At 42.1% G+C, this 18,852-nt stretch overlaps 1 protein-coding gene across 1 annotated transcript; it reads left to right on the forward strand.

The window, feature by feature from the left end:
• The first annotated feature begins 2,799 nt into the window (after positions 1 to 2,799).
• Positions 2,800 to 16,243, forward strand: ALDOB (aldolase, fructose-bisphosphate B). Its single transcript, XM_082656013.1, has 9 exons — positions 2,800 to 2,923; positions 7,432 to 7,553; positions 8,351 to 8,562; positions 9,599 to 9,653; positions 10,597 to 10,757; positions 11,652 to 11,735; positions 12,608 to 12,782; positions 13,200 to 13,399; positions 15,713 to 16,243. Exons 2-9 carry the CDS (start codon positions 7,442 to 7,444, stop codon positions 15,806 to 15,808), a joined length of 1,095 nt encoding a protein of 364 aa, XP_082512139.1. The 5' UTR covers positions 2,800 to 2,923; positions 7,432 to 7,441; the 3' UTR covers positions 15,809 to 16,243.
• Positions 16,244 to 18,852: the final 2,609 nt, after the last annotated feature.

The raw sequence follows: 18,852 nt of genomic DNA on the forward strand, positions 1-18,852 counted from the left end.
ATTGTGTAGATGTAGCCCGTTTTTATGAAAGTTCTTTGTCTATAATGTTACTAATACTACAGTGAGTATAACTCTATGAAACATGAGATTTATTTGCAGGTGCAAGTTTGTGGACTCAGACCTCATACTGTGCATGAATACATTTAACTCATGTAAAAATCATATTCAAATTGGAAGTATCTAGAGTGGGGCAGACAGTGGAGAATAAATGAGGCAGTTGTTGGAGGTTTTGAAAGTAATGATCCTGAATGATACCATCTTATTATTGCCTGTGAGAAGAGTCTGCATTCGGAGGCCTCTAAATCAGAATTATACGTTCAGATCCAGTTATTTAATGAAATAACTGTACTAAATCCCTAGTCCTGTGTTGTTTCATTCACCTTCTTAATCAGTTTCTGATGGAGGCATTACTAGCCCATTTTACAGATGGTGAAACTGAGGACTAAAGAGGTTGGGGGATTCCACAATGTTTCACAGCCTCCAAGTCCACATATCATGATATATCAATTTTGAACATTTTACTGAGTTAAGAGACTTAAAAAACTGCAAGCAGGGCTTCCCTGGTGGCGCAGTGGTTGGGATTCCGCCTGCTGATGCAGGGGACACGGGTTCATGCCCTGGTCCGGGAGGATCCCACATGCTGCGGAGCGGCTAGGCCCGTGAGCCGTGGCTGCTGAGCCTGCACGTCCGGAGCCTGTGCTCCGCAGTGGGATAGGCCACAACAGTGAGAGACCCGCATACCGCAAAAAAAAAAAACCAAAAAAACACCCAAAACTGCAAGCAGTCTGTGTTCCTCAGGAGTTGCTGTTTCTCTAAGGTCCATTAAGCCTTATCCTTGCTTTACTGAACTTTGAGTTTCAGCTGCACATCAGACCCTGGAAGTGGCCAAATGCTGATGCCATGGGAGCAGCAGCAGGCGGCACCACTCAGGGACAGGTGTACTTATGCTCCTCGGACATGCCTGGCCAGTCTGCTGTTCACGTGCAGCGATGCTCAGCAGATCAGGGCCCTCTAGGTCTGCTGATGCAAGTCATTCTTCCCTGATTAATATAGTTTTAACGTCCAAGGTTATAAGCTGCTGGGAGGTGGAGAGGGAAAGAACTAATCTCTGCAGTCTGAGGTCACCAAAACGTAAGCAGCTCTGCTTTAGACCACTGACTTGCAGTGAGACAGGCACTCCCTCTACCTGTCCTGTGACTCTAGGCGAGTTTACTTGACCTCTCTGAACCAAAGTTTCCTTATCCAGAAAGTGGGGCTAATAAACCTTTCCTCAGAGAGGTGCTAAGATTAGAGATCATATATAAAAAGAACCAGGTGCATCACAGAACTTCAAAGAAGAGCTATTATTATTGTTGTCATTGTTGTAACAAGAATAATTAGTACTAGTAGCCTAAGGAAAATTATTTCTACCATACATTTCTCAGCAGGTAAAATGTTTCAGTTATGGTTCTGACCACCCTAGCCCTGGCCCCCAACAATGATCACTAACCCCAGTCTCCATTCTTTCATCAGCATCCTCCTCTTATTCCTCCTTTCTCCTTTAACAAAAATCAAATTTGATGAGATCTCACATGTCCCCAGATCAATCATCTCGGTCTGATGAATCAAGCACCAGGTGGAGATGGGGAAACCAAAACGTGTGCCTTGGGGAGGCAGGTGGAGTCAAGAGAGCTGACGGGAACTTCAGCTGGTCTAACGCTCGATTACCCTTAGGACAGGCCTTGGCCAAACTTCCCCAGACAAATGAGCCTCAGTTTTGTGCTCCAAACATTTCAGTTTCCTTCAATAATCACCTTCAATGTCTAACACTCTTCACTTATAGAAGCTGTCTGAGCTTCAGCTCTATTTAGACAACCCAGCTCCCTGCTTCTTTTTCCTTCATTTCATTGATATTTCACTCATTATAGTGTTACACTTTATACCATAGAGCACTTTGGTTTTTTAGGGTCTTTTCTCCTATTTTATGAGTTATTCCAAAGGAATGTGTTCCTGAGAATGTATACTTTCCTGTGATCATGGTCATTCCATTATTCTTAGATTCCTCCACTACTTTTATTTGATTATTTGCTTCAGGAAGCATACACTATTTTTATTTGCCTTTTCTTGAATTAGATTTTGGTTTAATGCTCAGAGAAAAAACCCTATAGAATGAACTTGTACCTAGACAGTGCTGTAACTAGGGGAGCTGATGGCTTGCATCAGTCACTTTAAGTTGTATTCTAGTTTTTACCACCTTTAAAGACAAAAATGTACAGGTTGAGAGAGAATGAGAATAGAGTAAAAGATATTGTGTTCTGACATTAAAAACATCAGGGAGCCCAGCTTGGTTTGGGGGAACTGGGAAGGATCTTTGAATGCCTCCTATATGCAGGTACTTTATAAATTCACTTAATGCTCTTGTGAAATTCAGATCCCACTTTAGAGAGGAGGAAACTCAGGCTCAGAGAAGTGAAAAAAACTTGACCAAGGTAATGTGTGTAGTAAGTGCTGGAGCTAAGCTAACGTACTTCCCAGTTCTCCTTGGTGGACTCCAGAGCCCAGTCCCCCACTCACTGCGTTATCGATCCTAATCCTCTGTGTCTCCGTTTCCTCACCTGTAAAATGAAGAGTCTGGATTGAGAACTACAAGGTCTCCAGGTGTCCCTTATAGCTTTAACATTCTGTGAGTACAGAGAGTGTGTGAGCATGATTAGAAGGATTGGCTGTTTATGAGCCAATCAGAGTTATTGGTTAAACACCTCTCTACCAGGCCAAGGTGGGAAGGGGAGGGTAAAAGTTAAAACAAAAAACAAAACAAACAAAAAAAAACCCTTGGGTGAGAAGTCTATAAAAACTGTGTGTTCCTGAAGATTCCTCCTGTTTGGCAGCTGCTGCCTCATCCACAGCTTCTGATAGATCTAAGAGCACTCTCCTCTCTCAGACTGTAAGTAAAAGAACTTCCTTTGTCTCTCAGGACTGCACCAGGGAGTCAGGGGTTAATGATAGCGCTAAGCCCGGCGAGGGGAAAGTTTGTTTGCTTTTGTTTTCAGGAAAAATGTGATGGTGGCTGAAAACGTGGTGATCTGCTGAAATGATTGTTTTTCTCCCTACCTCCCCTGGCTCTTTGAGTGGTGGCAAATGCTCAGGATTGATGCCAGCTACCAGTGTTACCTGTAGGAGGGCTCTTCTGAGGCTTTGGCGAAGGAAAAACATCTTGAATACTCCTGTTTGGTTGGGTTCTACTCAGTGTTTGAGATTCCTGTTCATTTCTACTCCCTCCATAACAACTGCTTATTCCGATGATTTATTTACTATCTATCGCCTTATGTCATTTTCTTCATTCTCTTCCCACACCTACTAGTACTAGCACTGAAGTTTCTTTGTCACAGAAATGAACTCTTGGCCTGTTTTGTCCTTCGTCTTCACCCACTGCTCAAACGAGAAAATGGAACAGGCATCACAGAGTATAGTCGTCCTTTGATTATGAATTGTCAAAACTTTCCCTTGTTTGATACTTTCTGTAACATTTCCTACTTCGAAGATCCTACAGCTTCAGATATTTGGAATCAAAAGCTGCTGATGTATTTTGGTACATTTGTTCTACTATCTGAAGAATAGGTGAGGATATGTTGCCTTTTAAAATAAACTTCTCTTTACATAGTTACCTAGGGTTCCGTTAGCTGATGTGGATCCAGCAGGGACTCTAGCGCTGCTGCCACCATCACTTTAGCCAAGGCTCATCTGCAGACAACCCAGGCCCAGACTAGACCTGAGGTGCTGGGGCAGGGAATGGAGTGTAGCTGCTGTAAACCTAGGAGCTCCTTTGGCTTAGGTGCCAATTTAGAGGAGAGAGCAACACTCAGGTCTCTTTCTGAGCTGCTCCATGTGTGTTCAAAGGCTCCAAGGAGCAGGCTGTTCTGGAGCATCTCACTGTACTTACCACTGTGGCATCAGATATGTAACGAAGCTGTGGGCATCTTCCTGCATCTGTCTATAAAAAAGTGCTGCATGCAGTGCCTGACAATCATGGGCTTTCAGTGAATAAGCCCTTCATGTATGTCTTCTTGAAAATCTATCTGCCTTGTACATGGAGAAGCAAATGGATTTTCTACTCCCTTATATTTCTCCAGGAGTTAAATATTGGTATTTTACAAATTATTATATTTTCACAGAACCTCTTCAAAGAAGGCAGAAAGAATTATACTATAGGATTTCATCTGTTATTCTGCTAAAGAAGGATTGGGAAAAGAATTCCGAGTCATAAGCCAGTAGCATGTGATTTACAGTCCTGAAACATCACAACTTAGACGGGGCATCAGACATATTCTTCCTGGGCCTCAATTTCTTCATCTCTAAAGTTAGCAGGGTTGATACAGATATCTCTGAGATCACTTGTAGCTCTGTTTTTCTGTGGTTGCCCTCTATTCATATATGTTTGTACTCACAACCTTCTCCCAGATTTGCATATATATCAATATTACCTGTTAATATATTATGTAAAGTAAATAATGTAGTATATAAACTTACTCACTGATAAATCAAACGTTACAAAAAATCCATAAAGTGAACTGTGAGTCACCCCACCCTGTTTCATTCCCCAGGAGTAACCTCAGTGTGGTTATTATCTGCTTATATAGACCCATGAACAGTATGTGTGTATACCATTTTTTTAATTAAAAAAAGGGTGATATTATGCATTGCATACTTTTCTGAAACTTGCTTTATTTTTTTACTTAATCATATAATGCGAACAACTTCCTGTCACACTTTTTAAAAAGTTGGCTTGAGACCTCAGTAAGCAGAGGCTTAGGGGCACAGAAATCATTCTCTATCATTGCCCACTTCCAGCTGGCCTCCTCTCTTCCAGTGGTGAACAGTGGCCTGTGACCCTGTTTTATGATTAACAGGAAAGCAACATTTGTGCTGATGTGGTACAGAACTTTAATCCCTCTGTAGAAGTTTAACTTCTCATAAACAGTATTTGTTCAATTTGACCTTTTCTCTGTTTTTCTTTTCTGGTTGAGTCAGCACACTCAGACTGAAGAAAATAGCTTGGTAGTAAACAGAAATATGGAAGTCCCTTAGGCAATTACTTTTTTAAATTAAAAAAGAGAGAAATACTGATACCTGACATTTTCATAATGCATTATAAAGCCTCTTCATGTTTATCATGCGATTCAACAAATATATTCTGAGCAACTACAATGAGCAGGGTGCTCACAGGTTACATGTGATCCATTTGGCAGTGAGACAACCAGAGCAGATATTATAGCCATTTAATCCATAGTAAGCTAAGACTCAGAGAAGTTACCACCTTGCCCATGGTCCCGGTGAAGAGGAGGCAGAGCTGGTCCTTGAGCCCAGGTCTGTCTGATCTACTTCCATGTGAACGTGTCAGATATTTATGAATTGGTAATGTGATGTGGGGGTAATGATCCACAGCCCAATGATTTTGGGTACTCTGGGGGTGTCATCAAGGACATTACAGTCATCCAAAGGCCAATTCCTTTCACCAGTCTCACTCTTTACTTGAAAGAGGGAGTACTAGTACTGCCTTTTATCCCAGCTTTGTGCCTTATTAGCTATTTGTCCTTGGACAAATAATTAAACTGTCTTATATTCTTTCCTTATCTATTACATGGCAGAGGGTGGGAGAAGGGGGAAGTCTGACTACCTTTTGAGATTATTGTGAGGAATAAATTTTATAGTGCATGTAAAGCGATTAGCAGAGTGCTTGGCAATAAATGATCATTTGCTATTATTGGGCTATGTTTTCCTTTTGTTTTATTAAGGAAACATCATTATTTTTTTGGTAGTTGTCAATTCCTTTGTGCAGATATCTAAACTGAGAGAAAATTTGTACTTTGGCCTGAAGGTTACCAACCTCAGGTTGGCTTTTATCTGCCATGAAGATCTGGTAGCCAGGTCCAAAGCTAACAGTCCCTGACTACAATTTAGAAATTAATATATCAACAGAAGAAATACTATCTTCAGTTGGCTGGGATGTGAAGGGCCTTGGAAAATCATCTTTAGAAATCATTGCCCACTAACCTGTCCTGGTGCCCCAATGACAGCATCGTGGTTCCATTCCTTGGGGTTAAGTATTGAAGTGAGAGTAGCCACAGTAAGAGCACCATTAGTTATACCGTCTCAGGAATTAGTTCAGTAGCCATTGACTTCTCATATCAAGGGACAGAGTTCTGAGAGCCTACCTTGAAGGGATACAGAAAATGTGAAGAAATCAGTTTGCCATGAGAAGGAGAACTGGGTGGGGGACTCTGCCTCATCCTAGCTGGGACCTTGGACAAGTCAGTTAACTTCTCGGAATCTTAGCTTGTTCATTAATTAATGAAGATAATACCTGTCCTGGTTACCTCATTGTCGAATGGATCAAAAGAGAACTGAGGTGTCCCTTGGCTTCCAGAAAGTAGAAAGCAGACACAGGGCATCTACCCTGTGTATGAGTGTATGAGGGGAGAGGAGGCTGGGGAAAGGAGGAGTCCACAGGGTTGGATAGGAAATCGCTCAAGATAATCTTTACTACCATTTTTATTCTTTGATAATCCAACCTATGCAAAACCATTCTTTCTACATCCAAGATAAGAGTCCTGTGAGCTTGCATCTTCAAGACTAGCCCAAAGTGGCGGCCGAACACGAGCAATGATCCCCTTCAAATGACCACTGCTAAGAACTTGCTTGGATAGGGGATCTTTGAGCCAGTCTCTCCTTGCTAAAGCAGTGAAGCTGCGAATTACTGGAGCAGGAATCAACATGTGATGTCAGCATCCTTAGAGCTAACGGGAATCTCCAGCCCAGAAATGCTTAGGGAAAATCCTCTGCATCTGCCCCAAACGGTCTCATAGGTGGTTGAATAGAAGAAAAAGGAGACACACCCCACCCTCTATGTCTCAAAGTTGAAGGGAGGTTAAATTCAAGGGCAAATAGTGGTTTCTCCTCTCAAGCTTGCTGCCTAGAGAATACTCTGGGGGGACTACAGGCTAACAGAGCAAAGTGAGGAATGGCCGCAGAGGCTGAAAGCCTCACTGTCCTGGCCTCAAGCCATCCAACCCCTGATGGTACCAGGAATCCATAGAATAAAGAGATAGTCAATTACTGCCATGCCCTCTATTTGTCAGATTTAAGTGGATACTCATTAGCTGGTTCGGTCTCAGGATCAGTGATCCCGAAAGTTTCCTGAAAGGCATTCTTTTCAGGATCACCATGAAATTTGTCATCCCACCTTCATCCATTATGGCTAATCGCAGCTACTTAGGCTTAAGGGGGAAAAACCCAAAACAGAACAGACCTCATTTATTTAGCCAGTTGTGGAAATGGACCAGAAATGTCAGAGGGGCCTATGGAGCTCTTCTGCACACCTGCTGTCTTGGTCATGAGTCCATTTGAGCGACCCACAGTTCTGTTCACAGCTAACTCTCCTGCACTCTTTTCCAGACCTGTCACCATGGCCTACCAATTTCCGGCCCTCACTTCAGAACAGAAGAAGGAGCTCTCAGAAATTGCCCAGTGCATTGTTGCCAGTGGGAAGGGGATCCTGGCTGCAGATGAGTCTGTAGGTGAGTGCAAGAAGCATCACACAACAACCATACTCTTGATTCTACACTTAGCAAAGGCAACTTGATAATCATATTCTCTTTCCTCTCAGAGGAAGTAAAGGTTTATATGCACAGGAGTGGGAGCGGAAGACTCAGTAAGCATAGACCTTTTGAGTCTTGTCGTTCCAGAAGGCACATTTCTGAACACCAAGCAAACAAGCTCAAGCCCTCCATTTTAAGACCCCCTTGCCAGGGATCATTTGAATCCAAGCTGTAGCAAGGCCAGGAACTCAGTAAGCAGGATGAGACCTCTGCCGCTAATGACAAGTCAGTGTAAAGTCAGCCAAGGAAGGGCACTGAGAGCAGGGAAACGTCCACATCAGGAACAGGGCAGCGCTTGTGACTGAGAGCAGCTCAGGATGGCACATGGGAGAGCTGCGGTGGCCTGCATGGCCCACCATAAAATTATGGAAGCCAGAGAGGTCAAGAGCCTGCCCTACCCCTCCTTCCACTGTCTGTATATCCAGTCAGATCAGGGCTGGACCAGAGAGGCCTGAGGGCCGTGCAGCCCCACTTGGACCCTGTGGTGGCTTCCACCCTGACCCTGACACGACCAGACCATGCACTTCCTCATCAGCATCCTGACAGCAACAACAGTCTTTCCCTGGGGAGACAGAAAACGAGGCAGGAACTCTGATGATCTGAATAAAAAAGACAGTGTTGCTGTCCATCCTGGTGAGGGTCACTAGTTGGCATGGAGGAGGACGGCAGGGGAGCCCCTGGCTTGCTCCTTATGCTGCCTTTACTCACCCACATAGGCACCATGGGGAGCCGCCTGCAGAGGATCAAGGTGGAGAACACTGAAGAGAACCGCCGGCAGTTCCGCGAAATCCTCTTCACCGTGGATGATTCTATCAGCCAGAGCATCGGGGGCGTGATCCTTTTCCATGAGACCCTCTACCAGAAGGACAGCCAAGGAAGGCTGTTCAGAGACATCCTCAAGGAAAAAGGGATCGTGGTGGGAATCAAGGTGAATGCGTCTCGCTCCCACCTCACCACAGGCCCACTCCCAACACAGTGGCTGAGTCACGGCCAACACGAGGACCACTCTCATCATCTAATTGCTCTTCTCACTCCTTTCCATCATCACCTTCCCACTGAAAACCAGATCCTCTTCTAGACCTTTCCAGTACCCTCTTCCTTCAACCATTTTTCTACGAGGTACTTAATCTCTTTGTGTCTCAATTTTTTCATTTCTAAAATGGGAATAATAGTACCTTCCTCATCAGGTTCTTATAAGGATGAAATGAGTTTGTGAAACAGTCCCTGTCACACCCTTATTATTTAGTTCATGATAGCTGTTATTGTTAAAACACTTACTGTTCTATTGTAACTGGGTCTTCCAAAACTACGTGAACTTCTCGAGTGATCATTAGTATTTGTCAAGTGCTTACAACTCCAAGCACTCATTTACTCCTCCTCACAACCTCTGGAGGTAAACTCAGTTATTATCCCTGTTTTAGAGATGAGGATAGAAAACAGAATTACAACTAGTGTAATTTGCCCACAGCAAGGCAAAATTGGAGCCAGTTCAGGCCCAGACTGTCTACCTCTTGGGCTCATGACCTTAGCCTCTGTTATGCTGAGAGTAGAGGCTGCATCCTTATTCTTCTTATCTCCTGTAATAGCATAGGGCTTGGCATGTGCAGTGCTCAATAAATGTCTCTTGAATAAATGAATGAATAATTTAAAGGAAGTGGCTCTTACATGGCACCTCTGCATCCCAGGTACTAAGAGATTACTTCTTACTTTCCAAGCTCCAGCCCTGTGCTTTCTATACTTTCCCTCCTCTTAGGGTTGACAGTCTTACATTGTTCTTTCCAGGTAACTTCCCTTCTGCTATGGACTGAGTTGTGTCCCCTGAATGCCTAATATACAATACCTTCCTAATTCAACTCCTTGGTTTGTGAAAGATGAGAACTAATATCTAGCACCAAAGGCTCTGCTTGTGTTTTACTGAGATACCTGACACCTGCTAATAACTTGTTAATTATTTATATTCACAGTTAGACCAAGGAGGTGCTCCCCTTGCAGGAACAAACAAGGAAACCACCATTCAAGGTAAGGACATTGCCCACTGATATGAATCATGCCAGTGTATGCCAGAAATGAAGGAAGCAAAGAAGTGATTGAGGGAAAACAAAATATGGATTATCACACTGGTTTTAGAGCCACACACCTGTTCTTCAGCCCCAGCTCCTCTATTTAGTAACTGTGTGCCCTCAGGCTAGTCACTTAAATGTTCTGAGTCTCAGTTAAAATGGGATAACAATATCTACTTTGCAGAATAGTTGTGGGGATTAAATTAGACAATGCACATAGAGTGCTTATCACAGTGTCTTGCACAGAGAAGATATTTTATACTTGGGAATATTATTTTAGAAAAATCTAGCATCAGTAGAGAGGAAAGAGTCAAAGCTGTGGGATCAGACACACTTGGGTTTGAATGCTGCTTCCATCACTTACTGCTTATATAATTTTGCAAGGTACATCACTGCCCAAGTAGACAAGTATGAACCATAGCATTGGATTATCTAAGCAGAATTTGAATCCCAGCTCTGTCAAACTTGGTGAAGTTACTTTACCTCTCAGAGCCTCAGTTTCCAAATCTGCAAAATGAATATACAACTGTGAAGGTTGTGTAATATGACTATTAGGTCATAACAGTATAACAGCTATTAGGTTTGTTATGATTATTAAATGAGATAAGGTGTGCAAAATGCCTAGAATCATGCCTTGGAGCAAAGTAAGTACTAAATAAATATTAGTTCCCTTTATTCTTCTTATCCAATATGCATTATATATCAAAACCATATTTATTAACCCAGGTCTTTTGGCTCAGTACTGGGATGTTCATTTCTTTGCTGGATGTAATATTTCTTTGCCTGGATGTCTTGGGTCCTCAAGCTGTATGACTGAAAGCTAAGCCAAGGGTGAACTTCACTTTATCAGCAGCCCCAGCGGTCAGGGGTGCAAAGAAGCCTTTCTCTCTCGTGACTTGCAGGGCTTGATGGCCTTTCTCAACGCTGTGCTCAGTATAAGAAAGATGGTGCTAACTTTGGGAAGTGGCGTGCTGTGCTGAAGATTGACAACCAGTGTCCATCCCACCTTGCTATCCAGGAAAATGCCAACACCCTGGCCCGCTATGCCAGCATCTGTCAGCAGGTGCTTTTCCTTCCCTTTGGGCTAAAATACAGGAAGCGAAAGCTTTCTTCAAAGCCCATCTTCCTAATTTTACTGTAACCACACATGATCCCCCTCCTTTTCTCTCACCAGTATATCCTGATGGCATTTTTCACTGCTTTTACTAGGTGTAGTAGGATAAGATTTGGTTCCACAAGTCAACTATGAGTCCAAAAGGCAAATGCCATCAAGTGTAGCCCTCTACCAAAGCACTGTAAACTGAGTCTTAAAAGCATAGGCTCTTGAGGGCAGGGCATCTGCTTGTCTATGCTCCACCGCATCCAAGGACATGATCCTCTTAAGTCCCCAGCTCAAGGGTGACAGCTTTGATCTGGTTCCAATTCATATAATTTCTTGGAGGATGGTAGCTTGATGCTAAAGTTTCCAACATATGTTGAAGTGTCTCTGGGATCCAGGTTAAGTCTGATTTGCTTGTGCAGGTGCTATGCTGAGGTTACCTGAGTTCTGGGTACTTGGAGCTTCCCAGTCAGAATTGTAAACTCTGCTTGAATTCCTTAGTTAATTCATACGAGAGGCATCTTTATTGGTGATTTAAGCTTGACAGCCCTAAAAGGGTGACAGCTAGGTTCTGATTTAGCTAGATTAGTCTCTAGAATAAGATATAGAAATTAAGAAAATAAATTGAATTTATTTTACCCCATTTCCAGGAAAACTTTTTTTCCCTCACTGTTCTTTTTTGGCTAAGCCACAAATGCTTACTAGACATCCCATTAAATTTCATTGCCTTTAAGTCACCTATATGTATATCTCCATAAGAGCGTCAACCTTGTACCAATTACAACTGTTAAATAGCTTCTTAAAGAAAGGATCCTAGTGAACAGAGCTTCATTCTGTCCATTCCATTTTCCTTTTTAGAATGGGCTAGTACCCATTGTTGAACCAGAGGTAATTGCTGATGGAGACCATGACATGGAACATTGCCAGTATGTTACTGAGAAGGTAAGTCTTATATATAAAGGTCCCAATGCCAGTTGAAAAATCTGTTTTAAACGACCATTGTTACTTAACATATATCAGCTGTTATATATGAGGTATTCTACAGTTAGAATCATTGTGTAGCATTGAGAAGGTAAAGAGGTATTATCAAACCTTGTACTTTTTTGGGCACATGGTACACTCCTTATGAAAAAGCACAGGAACTGCATTACCAAGATTAGGGTTTGAGCATCCATGGTCCCAGCTGTGGGACCTGGGGCAAGTCATACTACCTTTTTGGACCTCAGTTCCATTATGTTTAAACTAAGAAACTTTAAAATAAGCTGAGGCTCCCATGAGAAAATATAATTAGAAAGTAATTTTTTCACATGTTACTTTAAATTAGCCACAATATATCTGTAAGAGAGTAAGAGAGTCCTCAGTTTCTCTTCTTGCAAAATGAGGTGGACTGAAATGAGATCTGAAAGCACTTCTGTCTCTAAAATGTTTATTTTTATGATCACTCAGCTTCTATGGGGATGGAGAATGGAGGCCAGTTTACATGTCCCCAACTAACTAAATTAAGGCAGGTTTAACTGACCAAAGGGAGTAATGGGAAGGAAGGAGTGAAGGGCCTCTAGGAAGCAGAGCCATGCTGGTAGTCCATGCGGTGAGCAGTTAGGGGACGGGCAGCAGGGACAGGCCAACTTGGCTGTGCTCAATGGCTATGGTTTGCAGGCATTACCCTGACTGAGCCTAGGGGCTGGTTGGGAAGCTTTGGCCAAGTAACGTATGGGAATTCCTTCATCCTGCGTCCCTGCAGTGTAGAAGTGTCAAGGTCAGGTAACTCTACGGCTGGTTCTAGGTTTCACCTATTTGGGCCTCTTGTCCTTCAGGTCCTGGCTGCTGTCTACAAGGCCCTGAATGACCATCATGTTTACTTGGAGGGCACCCTGTTGAAGCCCAACATGGTGACTGCTGGACATGCCTCCACCAAGAAGTATACTCCAGAGCAGGTGGCAATGGCCACTGTCACAGCTCTCTACCGTACTGTTCCTGCAGCTGTTCCTGGTAAGGTTTTCTTTCTTCTCTGACTTGAGGTCTTAGTCCTTATTCTTTGAAGGAGTGCCATAAGCATTTGCATTTGTCCAGGAGTAGTCTGCTTCTAGCCATGAAATAGACCTCTGATATCTCACATGCAGCCAGCACTTCCCTCTTGAACTCCGTGATACCACCTATGCTGAGTCTGTCCAAATGCACACAATCCATTGATTTCCTCAACATTTCACTGCCCTCTTATTTACTAAAGCCCTTCTCTCCTTAGTCCAACTAGCTTCAACAAAGGCAAACTAATTTCTCCAACCTAGTCCCATGCAAATCAATTGGAGGAAAGATTGAGACATTACATTTCTTTCAGGCTCCTTCCTTGCTTTTTCAAGCAGGGTACATACTGGGACTAGTGGAGTGGAATGGCTTCTCTCCTTCCAGGCATCTGCTTTTTGTCTGGTGGCATGAGTGAAGAGGATGCTACTCTCAACCTCAATGCTATCAACCTTTGCCCTCTACCAAAGCCCTGGAAACTAAGTTTCTCTTATGGACGGGCCCTGCAGGCCAGTGCACTGGCTGCCTGGAGTGGCAAGGCTGCAAACAAGAAGGCAACCCAGGAGGCTTTTATGAAGAGGGCCCTGGTAAGATGCTACTACCTCTTATCTACTTGATCAAGTGGATACTTGGGGCCTGCTTGCATTGCTTTCTTCAGGCCATGAAGGTATTTCCAGGGAGTTGTCTACCATGCATTTTCAAATGTGGCATTAGAGCTGAGTAGGACGGTTAAGGCTGCAGAGTTTTGAATTATCTGCACTGGTAGTACAGTTGATGATGGTAGATTGAAGGACAGTTTCCACAGAGACACTTTAGAGGGAAGATGAGAGGGCCAAGGAGTGAACCTGGGGCACGTTTTATTTTGGGAAGATGAAGAGGAGAAGCCACCAAGACAAGCAGCAATAATACATTAAGATGAACCAAGGATTCTGGGAACAAATGAATGAAGTTTCAAGAGGTCAACAACAATGCGCTACAAAGAGATTAAAAATTAAGGCAGAGAAAAGGCTGATACTGTCATTGAGGGGCATATCAGTGACCCTCAACAAAACAGGGTCAGTAAAGGAAAGGTGCCCATTCAAGACGCTTGTCAGGAAAAGACACAGAAAGGTTACCAGGAACAATGAGGACAAAAGATGGTATTATTTAGCTACTAAAATTGCTTTTTGAATACCTACTAGGAGCCAAGCACTGGGGTGAACAAAGCAGACACAGCCACCGCCTTCAGGGAGCTTAGAGTTTAGCCAGATAGGAGAGATTGTCACGTTTAACTGTGAAGCAGAAGGAGTCAGAGGAGAGATTAAAGATTAGAAGAGGACAAGGACTTAGAGGAAACAGTACTGCATGAGACTAAATATTAAATATGGGTGGCAGAGTAGGTCTTAGAAAGGAGGGAGAGATAGGAAAGAAGAGACAGAATTGGTTTGGAATCAGGTCTGTAGAGGTGGAGAGATGCAATGGTTGATCACTGATTACAGGTGAGGCCATCTGTTGAGAATGATAAGGGTATGGAGATTTCAGTCTTTACAGTGGGGAACTTGGAATAGCTGTTGAAGTAGTTGCTAGGAAATTGACCAGAGGTTATGGCCAAGCATCAAGCAAGATGCAGCTGAAATGAGAGTTTGTGGTACATTAACTTAGATCCTGAACGTTCCTAATAGCTCTCTTATGCATGTAGCAAGATTCATATCAACCTAAATGGGAAAGAGCAGGGTTGAAGAATCCAAGTTTAACAGGGAGATGAAACAGTACCAAAATTTGATTGACAGCTTTATTCGGCTTGCTTATGACAGAGGAGACTGGGCAAGGAATCAGGTGTAGCCAGAAGTTTGATGATGAGGCACTAAAGGAAAGGAAGGGTACAGAGAAGCTAAAAAAATCATCTCAGGGGCATAAAGAGGTGTGAGATTTTACAGTAGTGCTTTATCTTATGATGATGGATATGGCTGTGCTGGTGTGTGGCTGATGAGGGGGAAGCTAATACAGCTAATAGGATGGAGGGATTATGAAAGTAAGGCTCAGAAGGGTCATCCACACAGAAGAAGGGATGCTGAGTTTATCATCTAGAGCTGCGGTTCTCAAGCTTGAGCATGCATCCGAATCACCTGAAGGGCGTGTTAAAACGCAGGTGGCTGGACCCAGCGACAGAGTTTCTGATTCAGAAGCTCTGGGGTCAAGCTAGAGAATTTCCATTTCTAACAAGTGCTTAAGTCCATGAAACCTAACTTTGAAAATCACTGTAGATGTAGAAATAAGTCCTGGAGAGATTGGACAATAGCAACAGAGACTTGAAGACGGGGTACTGCTAAGTGGCATTTGAGTATTATTACAGGTTTCATAATTCTTAACTCACCTTCAATTGGAATTTACACAGGGTATCAAATGATATTATGATAACAACTACATAAAAATTACATATCCTTATGGACAAATATAGGTAGAAAATGGAAAATGTATTAAAAAAATTTTTTTTGCTATAGTAAAGCTTTAGCTGCATCTGCTTGATGCTTGACCTTATGTCTGGTCAGTTTTCTAGCAGACTATTTCAACTATTCCAAGGTTCCCAAATTGGGACTGAAATTTCCGTTTCCTTATCACTATATGAGTGAGAAGTTTCTTAACTTGAATTTCTAGTACTGTTGTTGCAATATTGTTAGTACTAAAAAGAAACCTTCTCAGTAACACAAACCTCAGGCTTGCCTGAGAAATGCTCAGAAAACTGGGATAAAAAAAGGAAGTAACATTATAGAAGGAAAGGAATGGTATCAGCAGCAATATTTAGCAAAATCACTGTACAGAGAAAACTCACATGAAGGTGAAGCTGATTTCAAATGAGAAGCAAAGAGGGTCAAGCAGAGGGTTGCTCTAACTCGGTCTCCTCTCTCACACTTGTTTTTTAGGCTAACTGCCAGGCAGCCAAAGGACAGTATGTTCACACGGGCTCTTCTGGTGCTGCTTCTACCCAGTCGCTCTTCACAGCCTGCTATACCTACTAGAATCTGAGGCCGACCAGCCAGGCTCTGGCGCTTCTAGGTGTCTTGGTAGGAGGGCAGAAAGGAAACAACGACCTTTCGACTGACCCTGGAAATTAGACAAAATTAGGTTGGAACTACTGGAAACACAATGCATGTTAAGTTCTTAGACACAAGGAAAAAAATCAGTTATTGAAACCTAAGTCTGAATATCAAGGATCTGATGAAATTTCACACAGTGATTTCCTTACAACACTTCCAGCTCCCCGTGGCCCACAGTATCCATCTAAGAAAAGAATAAACTTTAAAACAGTATCAACTGTCCATCCACATAACCAAATGAAACACCTCATAAGCTGAGTGCAGAGAATTGTGTCTTATTAAACAGTCCTAGCAGTGGTAGGTTATGAAGGAGACAGCTACAACCAAAAAAGAAATAAAATGTTCTACAAACCTTCAGTTTGTATCAGGTTTTACTTTCTGCTCTTGCTTTCAAAGGGCTCAATATGTTTCATTACCTTAGACTCCACAGACGCGACTGATGTTAGTGGTCAGGATCCTCGACTTTGGCTACTCATTGGAATAACCAAAATTTAAAAACCCAGATACTCAGGCCACGCTCCAGCCAAGTTTGAGAACTACCAAGCTAGATTTCAAGTTTGAGGGTATTTAGAAATGAAAGCTATTCATAATGTGAAGCAAGCTACAATGTCAAATGATTTCAAGCAACATATGGAGTGTAATAAAAGAATCACTGTGACTCTGATGCTTGGAGCATTTCCTCTTCAAGTGGCCCAGGTTGGTGACATAGGACTGCATCTTCCTCTGCATATCCAAGCACACTGCCTAGTTTTGCAGTAAGAAATATTCACATAATTATACCTTATTGACTTCCAGTTTTCAGAATTAACCTATAGAAAAAGCATTAAAGACCACCATAGTTACAAGAGAGAATTTAAACATTATAACTTTGGACAATATAAAAGTAATGATTTTGGTGGAAAAAAAAGTAAATGACAGGAGGTGGGAAATTCAGGGGGAGGAGAAGTGAAGGAAAGCAAAGGGAACACTAATTTACTTAGTGGGGAGTCAGGATACTACTTGAAATTGATGGATTAAGAAATAGTGCTTTGAAAAAAAAAACAGTGCTTTAAGTCTATTAAAGTAACAAGGGAAATGGATATAAATCATTAAAATATTCATACCTATAATTAAGATATAGGAGAAGGTAGTAAATTCTTTGTCTTGAAGAGTACAAAGATAAATGGTATTATTTAGAGTAAATAAATTAGGAAATAGAGGCATAAGCATATGATTTAGAATAATAAAGCAGAATTCGTTCAAAAGGACTTCTGAGGAAAAAGACCTGGAAATGGGGCACAGGGAAGATTTTTACATACATGCTCTTACAATGTTTGAGTGTTTTATTTCCACATATCTATTGTCTAAAAACAACTACTATATATATATATATATATATATATATATATATATATATATATATATAAGCAATTCAGACCTACCTTAGAGGTCATTTAACCCAAGGCTTTCATTTTACAGATGATAAAACCAAGCATAGAAAAATAAAATTAATTGCTGATGGTCATATATTTAGGGGTTTAGGATAGAGTTGAGAGATTAGAATTCCGGTCTCTTTCTCCTGTAATGGACACATGGCCATGGAGGAAGGTAAGGGCAGGGCAACAGGCAGTGTTCAATACCTCTGCCACCAGTGCTATAGGTCTTTTACATTTCTTTTTGTATTCATCCACTCAGTCAGCAAGTAGTTGATGTGCTAAGCTGTCCTAAATGCTGGTAACACCTGGTGTGACAAAGCTTTTCTGCCAGAAAATTTTTATCTAGAGCTTATTCAGCATCACTGACCCTAAGTTGTAAAGAAACCTTTCAGATTCTCATTTATGGGTTGGGTATGAATTTATAATCAAGGCTGAGCTATTTATGTCTTTTGGTCAAGGCTGAATTACATTTCACTCAGCATGAGGATTTATATAATGCATTTTCCCTGGCTATCATCTGATATATTTTCCTGACTAAAGCACTACAGTTGTCTTTGAAACCTCAACCCCAGTAATTTCCTTCACTCATGGTAATATGAAGACAAGTGTTACAGACTGCAGTTCCTATTAACTGTGTGATCACTGAGTGAATATATTAGTTACGTCCTAGCTTTTGGTACACTGTCAGATTTATTCTAGTAGTTATTGAACACCTACTAAAAATAAAACCTGGTAGTAGGCACTGAAAGTAATTAAAAGAAGTTTCAGCTTTAGGGTAGCCATGGTATTTGCATACCAGACAATTAAGTTTGAGTGGCTAAGCCAGAAACACAAATGCCATTGACTGGGGGTTGGGAAGTGTAGAGGAGAGTCTGTCAGTATGGCTGGCTGCAGAAAGGGAGAAGGTGACATTTAGGTTGGACATCACAGGGTGACAAAAGGGAAGGAACTCCTTAGAAAAGGAACTGCCTTCATGTGAGAAAACACTTCGATAATTCACTGGGAGAAGTCGATACCTTGAAGGCATAAGGAGCAAAAGCCGAGGCCAAGAAAAAATTACTAAATGCTGGGAGAAATAAAAGAGGAATTTGGTTTTGCTCTGCAAAGGAAGAGCGAGAGAAGGGAGGGAAGGGGCAGGAAAATGAGTGAGGAGAAAGGAAGAAATGAGAAAGGAGGGGAAAGAGAAAAGGCAGGGAGAAGCTAGGGCAATGTGGAATTGTGGGGAAGTGACTAAAAGGCTTTTGAGAACGGGAGAAATATCAACCGTATAAACATATTTGTCTTCTTGAGAGGGAGAGCTGAGTTCCACATATGAGTCCACATCATCCTTTACAAAAACAAGATGCTGAGATGACTCATAATGATTCATAATGTGAATTGATTTAGCAGAAGCACAAGCCAACTGTGACAATGAGAATATAAGCCTCTAAAACTTGCAGAAATCTTGGAGCAGGCTTTAGGCAAATCAGGAATGGAACTTCGAGACTATCTGGTCTAGCTGTCCTGGGGTAAAAGACTCCAGCTGACATCTACATTTCACTCACAGCAGCA

This window comes from Grampus griseus, assembly GCF_964374135.1.
Source record: "Grampus griseus genome assembly, chromosome: 6".
Taxonomy (NCBI): domain Eukaryota; kingdom Metazoa; phylum Chordata; class Mammalia; order Artiodactyla; family Delphinidae; genus Grampus; species Grampus griseus.

Excerpts from the sequence above, each read along its gene's own strand:
- ALDOB (XM_082656013.1), top strand. The coding sequence starts at position 7,442 with ATGGCCTACCAATTTCCGGCCCTCACTTCAGAACAGAAGAAGGAGCTC. Across the intron at positions 10,758-11,651 it reads ATGCCAGCATCTGTCAGCAG|AATGGGCTAGTACCCATTGT; the intron begins GTGCTTTTCCTT and ends TTTCCTTTTTAG. Across the intron at positions 11,736-12,607 it reads GCCAGTATGTTACTGAGAAG|GTCCTGGCTGCTGTCTACAA; the intron begins GTAAGTCTTATA and ends CTTGTCCTTCAG.